General features: G+C 33.0%; 1 protein-coding gene across 3 annotated transcripts in view; it reads left to right on the top strand.

Moving 5' to 3' along the window:
* RERGL (RERG like) overlaps positions 1-12,616 on the top strand; it is a 48,092-nt gene extending 35,476 nt beyond the window's left edge. For 2 of the 3 annotated variants that reach the window (XM_049625152.1, XM_049625153.1), the window contains 5 exons: positions 1,315-1,338; positions 4,648-4,704; positions 8,692-8,765; positions 9,031-9,179; positions 11,700-12,616. In XM_049625152.1, coding sequence (XP_049481109.1) covers positions 1,315-1,338; positions 4,648-4,704; positions 8,692-8,765; positions 9,031-9,179; positions 11,700-11,982 — 587 coding nt within the window. In that variant the 3' untranslated portion in view covers positions 11,983-12,616. Of the gene's footprint in view, positions 1-1,314; positions 1,339-3,027; positions 3,602-4,647; positions 4,705-8,691; positions 8,766-9,030; positions 9,180-11,699 lie in introns of those variants that run through there. The other variant, XM_049625154.1, reaches the window with a different exon arrangement.

Raw genomic sequence — 12,616 nt, 5'->3', positions numbered from 1 at the left:
TCATTTATTCTTACATATTTTCTTTTTCAAAATAAGTTGTCTACATTCAATCAAACCGTCTTTGTTGGGCTTTTAATTGTCATTGCATTTTACTTTTAGATTGATTTGGCAATAATTATAACATTGGGCCATTCTATTTATGTTTGTCCATGTATTCAAGTCTTATTTGATAATCTTCAGTAAGAGAATTCATCATATAAATCCTATACATTCCTTTTTAGTTTTCTTCTTTTTACTTCTTTTTTTCCTTTCTTTGTGAAAAAGGACTGTATTTGTATTATATAATAATGGCACCTACCTGAAGTTTCTCAGAGGATTAAATGTAGTATACTTGGAAAACAAGTTAAAAAATTACCTGTTATACACTGTGTAAAACATGTGTTAGCTGCTATTTTTATCATCTGGAATTATTGTTTCTATGTTTTTCTTTTACTTGGCCAGCTTACTGAATGATCTTACGTATGCTAATAATGTAGATAAAATACAGGTAAGGAAAATATCATTTGTAGGTTGTAACTATTTTTCTCCCCTTTTTTGTATATGTAATTTCTTCCCCTCATTGTATTGAATAGGACTACCAATTCTGTGCTAAAATTAACAGACAAAATACTCTTTTTCGAGGAAATTAAGAGTAAAAATTCTATATGCATTTGTTATTTTTCTGATATGTGGATTAAAAATATATAAACTTAATCAAGTTAGATGTAATTTTAGATTACTAAGTATTTTGTTTTAAGCAGTTGTTAAATTTCATGAAATGCTTTTAGGAGCAGGTTATTCATACAGTTTTTCTCCTTTATCATGCTAATATATTAGAATATTTTACTAAACTTCCTGTTGTTCAATCAACTTGCCTTTCTTAGAATAAATTCTACTAGCTCATTACAATTGGCTCTTTAAATACACTTCTGGATTTGATTTGCTAATATACTCCAGACCTGGGGATCTATATTCATAAATAACATTGTATTTCTATGATTTCTTTGTTTTCTGTTTGTCTATGTACACCATTCATGTCTATTTTAGATTATTGTAGACACAGAAAGTGGGTTGGGAAGTAGTCCATCTTTTTAATGTTCTAGAACAGTATAATGGAACAAAGATAATCTTTCTCCTTGGAGATTTTTTTAATCACTCCACCCTCTGAATCCGCAGCTTTTGGTGAAAAAACTTTGCATCTATTCTAACAGAAATTACAGGGAAATGAGATTAGTTGAAAAGGGCCGGTTAACTTGACCTCAAAATTAAACAGATAAAATTATAGCATTAATGAATACCTGATATGTAATCGTTACTTATTTTTTAATATTTAAGGTCCATCTCCAATGAACAGAATCTGTAAGTACTTTATTCACTAATATGTTTCTAGCATTGAAAATAGTGCCAAGCCTGTAGTAGACACTCAATAAATTTTTTTCATTCAATAAATGAATAAAGTAACAAAAATTATATTGGTTGTGAATAAATATTTATTTAGGGAAAAGTAAAAGGATTTTAGGTAGTATAAGTAATATGTCTATCAGAACATTCATATTTTAGCACCCTTTACCTGAGGCCAAAAAATATATAGACACTCTGTTTCTTAGAAAAGCATGTACATAATTATATTCACTCTATTCCAACACTAGGCTGTTTTTTTTTTTTAATGTTTATTTATTTTGAGAGAGAGAGAGAGAGAGCATGAGTGGGCGTGCTTTTGGAGGTAGGGGCATAGAGGAGAGAGAGAATTGAGGCAGGGCTCGATCCCTGGAACCAAGTACCCTTAGGCTGCTTTTTTATTAGATTTATTTTTGGAATTCAGTGGCAGTGGGGAGGAGGAGGATATGGCAAAAAAAATGTAGGTATATATCTATATCTATATCTATATCTATCTATCTATATATCTATATATTGTTTTCAATATCGTGCGTGCTATGAAATTAAGTTTTTCCTTCATATCAGTAGATATACTAAACTTTCTAAAGACATCAGTCAGAACTTTAAGATAAAAATATAATTTCTCCAAATAGAGGAAAAAACTTTCAATTTCATAATATAATAAATCAGCTAGTAAACTCCCTTAATAAAAAAAAAGTAATTACCCGTTACTCTTAAAATAGGTGTATGGATTACAGAGAGAACATAGGTTATTTTTAATTTTTTTTTTTGGTTCATGTGTTAACCTTGATATCACAAATTGCCATACTCTCGCTTCCTTTTTTTTTCTTTTTCTTTACAGAGTCTATTTCTTCTTTTGGAATAGACACATCTCCCTAATTCCCAATCACTTTTTCTTTCTTCTGTTGGGTCCTGCTCATGTTTCAAGCTTTACCTACTTTTTGAAGACCTTTCAATGCACTGCTCTGCTTTCCTCAGCCCTTGGTTAGAGCTCTGTTTTAGCCATGATCATGTCTATTATAATTCTAATTATGTCAATTTTCATCTTAGTAGACTGTAGATTCATTAAGGAATCTTAATGAATTCTTTAATTGTGGACCTTGTTAACCCAACACATCTTCAATAAAAAGCGGCAGTTGCTCAATGTTTGCTAAATAAATGCATTTTTAAAAAGCATGTTATACCTGTGATCAACCCAGCCTAGAAATGAAACTCCTTTACCTGGGTCTCAAAATTTAGTACACAAGGTTGAGTTCTTCTATTTGTTGTTGCACTCTTTTCTCAACTCTCCAATTTATACATACACAAATGGAGAGAGAGAAAGGAAAGAAAGTAATGTGGGGTACCACAGTACCACAGAAGGAAACATGACAGGCTTCTGCTTATTGCTTTTTAAACAACATGAAGCTGCTTGCTTTATTTTTTTCTCAGAAACCTTACTATTGTCTATTGACCTAAAATAGAGAGAGAGAGAGAGAGAGAGAGAGAGAGCTTATTAAGAAAGACATTGGAGAGATAAAATTCTGTAGTGTCCAAATTTTTCATTAAAGCCTCATATGACTCAAAAACATGGGCTGTGTTTATGTGCCCTGCTGTCACCCCTAAACAACTACATCTGAGACAGCCATCCGCTTCCTTCTCTCATTTCTTGTCTTGACTGAGTAAACTTATTCCCTTTGTCTTTCACAGAAAAAGTCCAAGAAAATATAGGCTCAGGTTTTATAGAAAAATCAAAACTGATCCAATCAAAGTAGATTTACAGGAATGTATACTCATCCTCTAAAACCTCATTTTCTTATTTAGAGAAATCATTTTTCTAGGTCCTAGAAAGGTAAATTCCTGGTACACAAAAAATAGATGATTGGGAACTAAGCTTTCTTAGCTGACTTAAGAATCTTCTGCAGAATTTCTGTGAAATTCTTAACTATTGACTTACGAAGACTTTATGTCTAAATAGTAACTGCAATGTTTATTTTTTTAAATGGAATATGTTTAAAAAGACTCCAGGAAAACATTTTTAAAGTTATTATTGGATGGGAGGAATATGGGGCGGAGTTGGCCTTAGAGAAATTATAGCAGCGTTAGTAAAAAGGATTTTAAAAAGCACATGCTGGGCTCAAGTCAGTATAGCTCCAAAAGACAGGACTGAGCAAGAAGGATCAGAAAGACAAGATGAACGATGTGAAGCTTGCTGTCTTGGGTGGCGAAGGAACAGGCAAATCTGGTGAGTGGTGTTGCATACTGTGGCATGGTGCAGAGTGTAAAACGAGTGAGAAATATATTGACCTAATAGGTAAATATAGCTACATAATTATGTGTACTACTTTTCATTTGGAGTTTTCATTTTTATGAGGAAGTAATGCAATTAACTGTATATTTATAGAACTTATAGGCACTTTGAGAAAGATAACTGTTTGAAGTATTAATTTGTAGGAATAACAGTAAATCACTCCATCACCATCCCACCTACTTCTCACTGTAACAAACCTGCCCTCACATCCACTAGTGGCCAAACAATGGCCCTGAACTGATTCTTCTGCTCGGAGCCTAAGGGTGGAGAAGAATGCAGGGAGACCTGTGGATTATGTTTTAAATGCAACATTCCTGAGGTGAAAAAACAGGATGGGCGTGGCTTTGTAGATGCCTGCAGACTGAGCAACAGGTGCCCCTGACTTTGGAAGGCACGGTTTTGTTTTATTTTACCGGATTTTGGTTTTGGTTCCGTTATGATGGTGGTGAGGATGCCATCAATAGAGCTACCTGATCTCAATGAACGATGACAACTGTCCAGACCCAGGAGCTGCAGCAAGATAAACCCACACTAGAGGTCTTTCTTCTGTTTCCTGGGTTTTGAAGTCCCTCTATCCTTGCAAACAACTGTGTGATAAACAAATGTGTGATATTGTCCTTGTTACTATTAGAGCCAGATTTGACCTGGTAAAAAATATAAAGAGATGGTATAGTTCTTGAATCTGAAACTTAATGAGAACTCTGTTTCTGTTACATAAAGTAAGCTGTCTTACCTGTTTGCATTCATGAATTAATTACATAGTGATTTGAATAGGCAGATCACTTTCTAGTCTTTTAATCTTTATGGTTGTACAGTGAAAATCTTGATGACTATTATTTAGACTAGAATTTAATAAAGCTTTAAGGTGTGCGTTAATGCTTGGTAATTTTTGAGCTGAAAGATAAAACCTTATGTACATAACTAAGTTATCTGTATCCTAAAATAGAAAAGACCCTAAGTCCAGCCTGTTTGTCTTGTAGCACTTACAGTAAGGTTTCTTACCAAGCGATTCATTGGAGAATATGCTTCTAATTTTGGTAAGTCACCACTTTAGACTTTTTTTTTTTAACCTTTAAAATTTCATCATTTTAATTAAACCACAATTAAGGTCACTGAAGCATTTTGGTAGAATTTTCCATTTTTGCATTTTTCAACAACTTATTTATTCAGATTCTGGTTGGAAATATCAAAATAGGTACTTGAATAGAATGTGCTTTTATGATAAAATTCACCCAATTTGATGTTAAGTGAGATGGATTAGGAAGTCAGTTTGTTTCAGTCTAGAATTAGAAGAACATTAAAACTAAGATCCCCCTCTCCTAATATTGTGAAGTGTGTCAGTGTGAATATTTTTGTAAACTATGAAACAGTTTTGAAATTAAATAAACATTTGTTGAAAGATGAAGACATATTAATCATAAAAGCACTAGTAACTACAAAATAAAGCTTATTTTAATTTATTCCCATGTGAAAATAATGGGAAAATTATACCTTGATTAAAGATCATATCAAAATTATCTAGGTTGCTTATCTAAGTTTCAGAGAAATTCTAAAACAAGTGTTTTAATATAATCTTAGAATAATTTTACTAACTCTGCTCTAAATTTATTTTGTTCAGAATTAGCATGACATATGGGAAATATCAGAGTGAGGCATTAATAAAAAGTGAGGAACTTTGCCAGAGTTTTGAGTATATTTTTGGCTCAGCAATTAATCAATATTAATACTAATATTAATAATCAACATTAGTGCTAATTAGTACTAATATCTCACCTGATTTAAGACATGAAGGAAAAGTGATTTTGCTTTATGTTTTTTAAACAAGAACAGCAGAGTATAAAAAAATTATGAGAATTGGAAGAAAGGGGAATGATTCTGATTTTTTTGTGCAATAATTCTTACTTAGATTAAGAGGAAGTTATAATGGAAAACGTGTTTTTCCATAAGAAATAATCTCCTCCACCAAAAAAAGAAAGAAAGAAAGAAAGCAAGAAAGCCTCCATTCATGAAGTAGCATTATTCCAGAATTTTAGAAACTAACGTTAAGGTATTGTATTACTTTCTACACGTATCTAACATACTACTTCAATCCATGTGACATTGGGAATATTTTAGAGAAAGTGCTTGAAAACTGATTAAAGATAGAAGAAATACATAGAAAAAGAAATTCCTATTGTTTAAATTCTCAGGTGAAAAACCTCTGTCAAAAACAGTCAATATAACACAAAGAGTCAGGCAGGAGAAGATGTTCCACAATTACAAACCCAAACCAACACAAATAAAACCACACCCAAAATAACAACAGCAACAACAACAACAACAAAAAAAATCACCTTAATCTTTTATAAGATATAGTTATATAAACAAATGAAGTGTGTACATTCCAGGCTGGTACATTTCCATTAAAAAATATATGACTTAGAGACATTTTGAAAAGACAAACAAATGAGCAAAAAGATCATCACTGCACGAGGAAAAACTGGCAGAAAATGATTCCATCTTGTAAATGAAGACCAGAAGGGGAAATAATAAAATTCTAAAAAGTTAAGAGTTAGTGACCCCAGCTGACAGTTTTTGATTTTTGAGTAGATATGTTTAAACGTCTAGAAGGAACTTGTAGGGTTCACAGTCAGTAGTAACCTATGAAGTTACATGGAACTGTCTGAAAACATATTTTAAGGTTTAATGAAACTATAACAAATTTCATTAAATGTAACCTAAAAGGATTTTAAAATGCATCCTTAACCCCTGAAGTCAGCTCCCCAAATCTTGCTCTATCTTTTTAACTATGGGTTATGTTGCCAGAATGGGTCATGATTTTTTTGTCAGTGTGCCATTTTGGAGAGAAGTAGGTCTTTTATTAAACTCTGGAGGAACAGTTACAGAAAGGAAGTCTTTTATTCATTAAACAAATATTTATTGAGCACCTACCACGTCCCAGGTATTCTTCTAGATAGAGAGGCTACAGTATTGAACAAAATAGACAAATATCCAAGCCCCCATAAGATTTATATTCTGGAAGGAAGGGTCAATTACAAAAAAAGAGTATAAGTTATGTCAGATGATGATAACTGCTATAAAGAAAAAGAAAATATCATGGGGGAATGGCACTAATATGGTATGTTAAAATTTAAATTTAAAATAGGGTAGTCAGGGTAGATTTGCCGAGAAGGTGATATTTGGACAGAGAAATAAAGGTGGTGAAATTGAGCCATGAAGATATCTGGAGGATTACATTCCAGGCAGAAGAAACAATTACCAAAATTCTGAGGGAGGAAATTTCTGAAAAAAGTTGAGGAACGCTATGGAGGATGGTGTAGTTTGTGTGCAAATAATTTGAGAGAGTATAGCCAAAGAAGTCATAGAAGTGATGGGAGACTAAACAAAGAGGGACATTTTCAGGCATTTTAAAGGCTTTGGTTTATCCAAGTGAGATGGGGAGCCATTGGAGAGATTTGATCAGACAAGGGATATGATTTGGCTACAAGGTTCACTTTTGCTCCTGTGTTGAGAATAGACTAGGCACAAGAAGGGAGTTAAGAAGGAGGTAAAACAGAGAGATGAATGAGGAGGTTTTGTAATACTCTAAATAAAAACTGATGGCTTGGATCATAGTACTAACAATGGAGATAATGAGAAACAGATAAATTCAAACTATACTCCAAAGATAGAATAAAAGGAATTTCTTTTAACATTTATTTATTTTTGAGACAGAGGGAGACAAAGCATGAACAGGGGAGTGTCAGAGAGAGAGGGAGACACAGAATCTGAAACAGGCTCCAGGCTCTGAGCTGTCAGCACAGAGCCTGACGCGGGGCTCGAACTCACAGACCGCGAGATCATGACCTGAGCTGAAGTCGGCCGCTTTACCGACTGAGCCACCCGGGTGCCCCTAAAAGGAATTTTTAATAGGATAAATATAGGAGGTAAAAGAAAGAAAGGATCAGGGATGACTTAAGGCTTTTAACCTGATAAATTGGAGTTATGGGTATATAATTTAATGAAACAGAAAATTGTAGAAGATACAATCTTTTCAGGGGAGTCAGGGATTCCATTTTAAGTATTTTCAGGTTGAGATGTCTATTAAGTATCTAAAGGGGGGTGTCCGATAGCAGTAGTTGTTTGTGTCTGAGGTTCAAGGAAGAGGTCTAGGCTGGAGATATAAATTGGGTTCATCAGCAATAACTGTTGTATAAAAATCTGAATGAGATTAGCCAGGGAGTATAGATAGAGAAGAGATCCATAACCTAGACCCATGTCTGGAGTGTGAGAAGACATGATGGGACAAATGAAAAAGATTAATACGGAGCAACAAAGAATAAAGAAAAAAAACATTATAAGGAGGGAGCAGTGATCAGCTCTATTAATTCTACTAGGACACATAAGCTCAAGACAGAATTATCCATTGAATCTAAAACCATAACCTTGATAAGAACAGGTTTATTTAAGTTCTTGGAACTAAAGCCTGATTGGAATGATTCAAAGAGCTGGATGGAGACAGAAATTGGACACAGAGGTGTAGGTACTTACTAAAAGGCTAGGAGAGCAATGTGGCAATAGTTGAAGAGATTGGGGGTTCTAAAGGGTTGTTAAGTTAGGAGAAATTCAGCAGTTAATAATGATATAGTAGAGAGGAACAGTTTATGATGCAGAAGAGAGAGGTGGAATTGGTACAGTTATGTCTTTCAGTAGATCAGAGGAAATGGTAACTATTTCATGATGAATGGATTGGCCTTGGAAACACAGATAATTCGTCCATAGTTGTAACATGGAAGATAAGTAGATAAGCACAAAAGCATGTAGTTGAATAGATATGGTGGAAAAATTTATTTGTAAGAAATACATATATGTATGAGCAAATATAACATGCATGTATTTGATCACTAACAGTTAAAAAAAGCCACTGTTTTATTCCACTAAAATCTGACCAGTTGAATTTGCAAGACTGTAATACAAATATTAATTTATTTTTTTTAATTCTAGAGTATTTCCATAATGACAATGAATATATGTATATTTTGCAGAATCTGTCTATAGTAAGCATTTGTATTTGGAAGGGAAGCAACTGAACCTAGAAATATATGACCCTTGTTCTCAAGTAAGTAAAACAAAGTATTATTTTATTTTATTTTTTTTCAATCATGATTTGAAGAAGATTGGGTAAGAGTAAATGTAAAGTTGCCAGTCTTAAAACTGAAATGTGTTCTCAATTTTAATTAAAATTTTAAGAGATTATTTTTAATATTATAAACTCCAATATCTATCTATTTTTTGATAAAATGGGTTACCATTAATTAATTGTCTGAAGTGTCAATTATAGGTGGAATATCCCACCAGTTTCAATTTGCTTGATTTATTTTCAGCCAAAGAAAGCAAAATTTTCCCTCACAAGTGAACTGCATTGGGCAGATGGGTTTGTTATTGTGTATGACATCAGTGACAGGTCCTCATTTGCTTTTGCAAAAGCACTGGTCTACAGAATTCGGGAGCCACAAACTAGTCATTGTAAAAGGTAAGATATTCTCCATTCCTCTTGCCTTTCCTTTTAGTAAATCATCATAGCTATAAGCATCATTAGGAAGAGCTTAATACAGCCTTCCAATTACAAAATTTAACAGCCCTGAACAATTCACCTTCCATTCCACAGGAGTTACACATGTAGTAAAAGGAATAAGATGAGAATACTTTATATCTTGGCTGACATAAACAGTTACTTGCTCTGAGTAAATGGCTATTTTACAAGACAGCTTCTATTGTTAACATGACACTCACTTGCAAAATGGTACTCTGTACACAAGATAGTTCACTTTTCAACCTTTTCTTTTCATTCCCACAAAAATGTTAAGGATATTAAATAAATCCAAATTTGTTACCTTTGGCATCCAATTCCTTGTCGTTGGGTTGTTCAATCTATCAAAGCAAAATAGACTGAATAATCAAACCATTATGAATTCTAAGTATGAGAATACATTTTTCTCTGTTTCACCTCCTAAAATAAAGAACTGATCAATGATTACCCATTGTTAATTGTCTTGACACAAAGAAACTATGAGGGAACGCATACCTGCCTTAAACCATTCTTGTATTATTAGATATACATTTACACATGAATTTCCCATTTTCTTTATTTTTTTGTTTGAACCTCTCCCATTTAAAATATTTATTTTTATTTGACATGCTGATATAAAGGATTCTTTGTGCTCGTGATAAGATTTGCCCTTAGAATCCAAAATAACACTTTAATCTGGGAAGCAAGAAGCACAATATTATTACTGAAAATTGGTATATGTGTTTTTGTATCTATTTTAAATGCCCACTATCAAGAAACCATGGGATAATGATTGATAAAGGTTGTTTCCCTGAAGTCAATTGATGTAAATTCTTGTTTATATCTGATTGACCTTAGGTAAACCACTTTGATCTCTAGACCTCATTTTTCTGGTTATAAAACTGATAGAAATATGGTAGGAGAAAAGGATTTGATTTTACTGAGGTAACTTGCAGCTCTGATTTCCTCTTATATTACAGATTTTTGTTTTGAACTTCATTGTTTTAAGCATTAAATGCCTCATATTTAAGCAGCATGACTTAGGTAAAGGATAATAATAAAATTCCTTCACTATTCTTCCAAATCAAAAGAATCACTTAAGCATAGTCAAAACATAAAAATGAAAACACCTATACTTGACATTTTTCAGGCAATCTTCTTAATGTACTAAGTAATTTTTAGAGTATTTCCACTTCTCAATCTGTAGATAGTCTGGGATAGCAAAATATGTTACTGTTTTATAAAATTACATCTGATTATGAGTCACTCTTCAAAATATTTCACTTATCCTTCCCCATTAATGCTTTACAATACTTTTCTGAATTTTATAGAAAAAATATTAATACCCTGAAAAGTCTAACAGACACAGTGCTTTTCCCCTCACCACTCACACACACCATCATGCAAATGAAACTGACTTTTAGCAGAATCTAAAGACAGTATCTTTATAGACAGAGTTGAAGACTGCATTTATTCATTTCTTCCCTATAGTAGATAACTTGGCAGAGTTCTATGGCATTTATAAGGACTAGTTGTCTTATTCTATCTTTCAAATGAAACCCTGTTTTAGAAATTTGTCTCTGTAACCAAGGAAAAATTATTGATATTTGTTGAAGACATTATCTTAACAAAGAAATGTTTTTCTTTAAAAAAAAAATATTTATATTGAGAGACAGGGAGGGCGAGGCAAGGAGAGAGGGAAAAAGAGAATACTAAGCAGGCTCTGTGCTGTCAGTACAGAGCCCGGTGCGGGACTCACTCCCACAAACCGTGAGATCATGACCTGAGCCGAAATCAAGAGCTGGATGCTTAACCGACTTAGCCACCCAGGAGCTCTGGAAACATATTTCTTAAATAAATAGAAAAATTGCACAAGGTCATGAGATTATAACATTTATCTCTAGACTATGGTATAATGGATAATAACAAAGAACAAACAGCAATGAGTATTGAGTAATATTTTTCCCTAGGAAAATTATATCTAAATTGTTCAATTATAGTAGCTATTCAGTAAAAACACATTAGTTAGTCCTTCTCTTTCAATTGATAAGGAAATGAAAAATAATACTTGGTAAGCATCTTTTGCTGACTGTGCTAGGTATTTTTATGTACATCATTTAATTAAATCTCCATGAGAATTCTGTGTAACATGTGCTATTTCACGATTGTTTTACATATAGGATAATGGAACTTGGGAAAATTAATAATCATGCCTTGTTGGTAAACAGAGCCATTATTCAAGAATAGGTTTGTATCAATGCAAATCCTATACTTTAATAGTCTTGTTACTTCTGTGTCACATACCACATTCTATAATTTTTGTAAATAATTGGGGATTTGTGTCATACACTTACATATGACCATAAGAAGCACATATACACACACAATATTTTTTTTGTCCTTAATTAATTTTTATATAAACCTACTAATGAAAAAAAAAAGAGATGTAAAATAATTTTGCCAAAGTTGTGTTCTACATTTCAGAGCTGTGGAATCAGCAGTGCTTTTGGTTGGTAACAAGCAAGATCTCTGTCACGTGCGAGAGGTTGGCTGGGAAGAAGGGCAAAAGCTGGCATTGGATAACCGCTGCCAATTCTGTGAATTATCTGCAGCAGAGCAGTGTCTGGAGGTAGAGATGATGTTTATCAGAATTATCAAGGACATCCTGACAAACTTCAAACTCAAAGAAAAGAGAAGACCCAGTGGATCTAAATCAATGGCTAAACTGATCAATAATGTATTTGGAAAGAGACGGAAATCTGTTTAGCAGACATGTAATCCTAGGGGATTTATTATATCAGAGAGTTTTAAATATTCACATGATAATGAAATTTGCCCTTTGTATGCATTAAAAAAATAGTTCTCTTAGAGATATGAACTGACTGAACATAAACCACAGCTGTGTTTTCAAATATATAGCTTGCCGTTTGGTTGTTTGTATCTTGTACACTCATGCTTCACACCCAGCCTTTTCCTTATTACACAAAATGGCACTCACTATAACTTACCAATGCATTGCTGTATAGTTTGCTTGTATAACTGCCTAATGATTTTATTAAACTACCTCCACAGGCCTCAGTTTACTTTTATTATATTTATTTCTTTGAAAGAAATATGTAGTTATATTTCATCAAGTTGGTAGAAATGCATGAATTTAATTTTTAAAGTGCCTTTCCAGTAACTCAGTGAGTTCTTGATATCGTTTACATCTTGATATTACTTATTGCTCATACTACTTATTTCACTTATAATTTAGACCTTAAGAAGTTGAATTCTCTGCCTGTAAGTATAGTTTGTATTTGGTCTGATAATGAAAAATTCTGCCTTCCATGTAATCCATATAAGAAGGGTAGTTAGCACAAATTAAGTTATACAGCTAAGATCCTTTTCATATAAAAAGG

This window comes from Panthera uncia, chromosome B4 (assembly GCF_023721935.1).
Source record: "Panthera uncia isolate 11264 chromosome B4, Puncia_PCG_1.0, whole genome shotgun sequence".
NCBI classification, from domain to species: Eukaryota; Metazoa; Chordata; class Mammalia; order Carnivora; family Felidae; genus Panthera; species Panthera uncia.
Note: the sequence above shows the minus strand (reverse complement) of the source record. Positions and strands in the feature narration are given on the sequence as shown.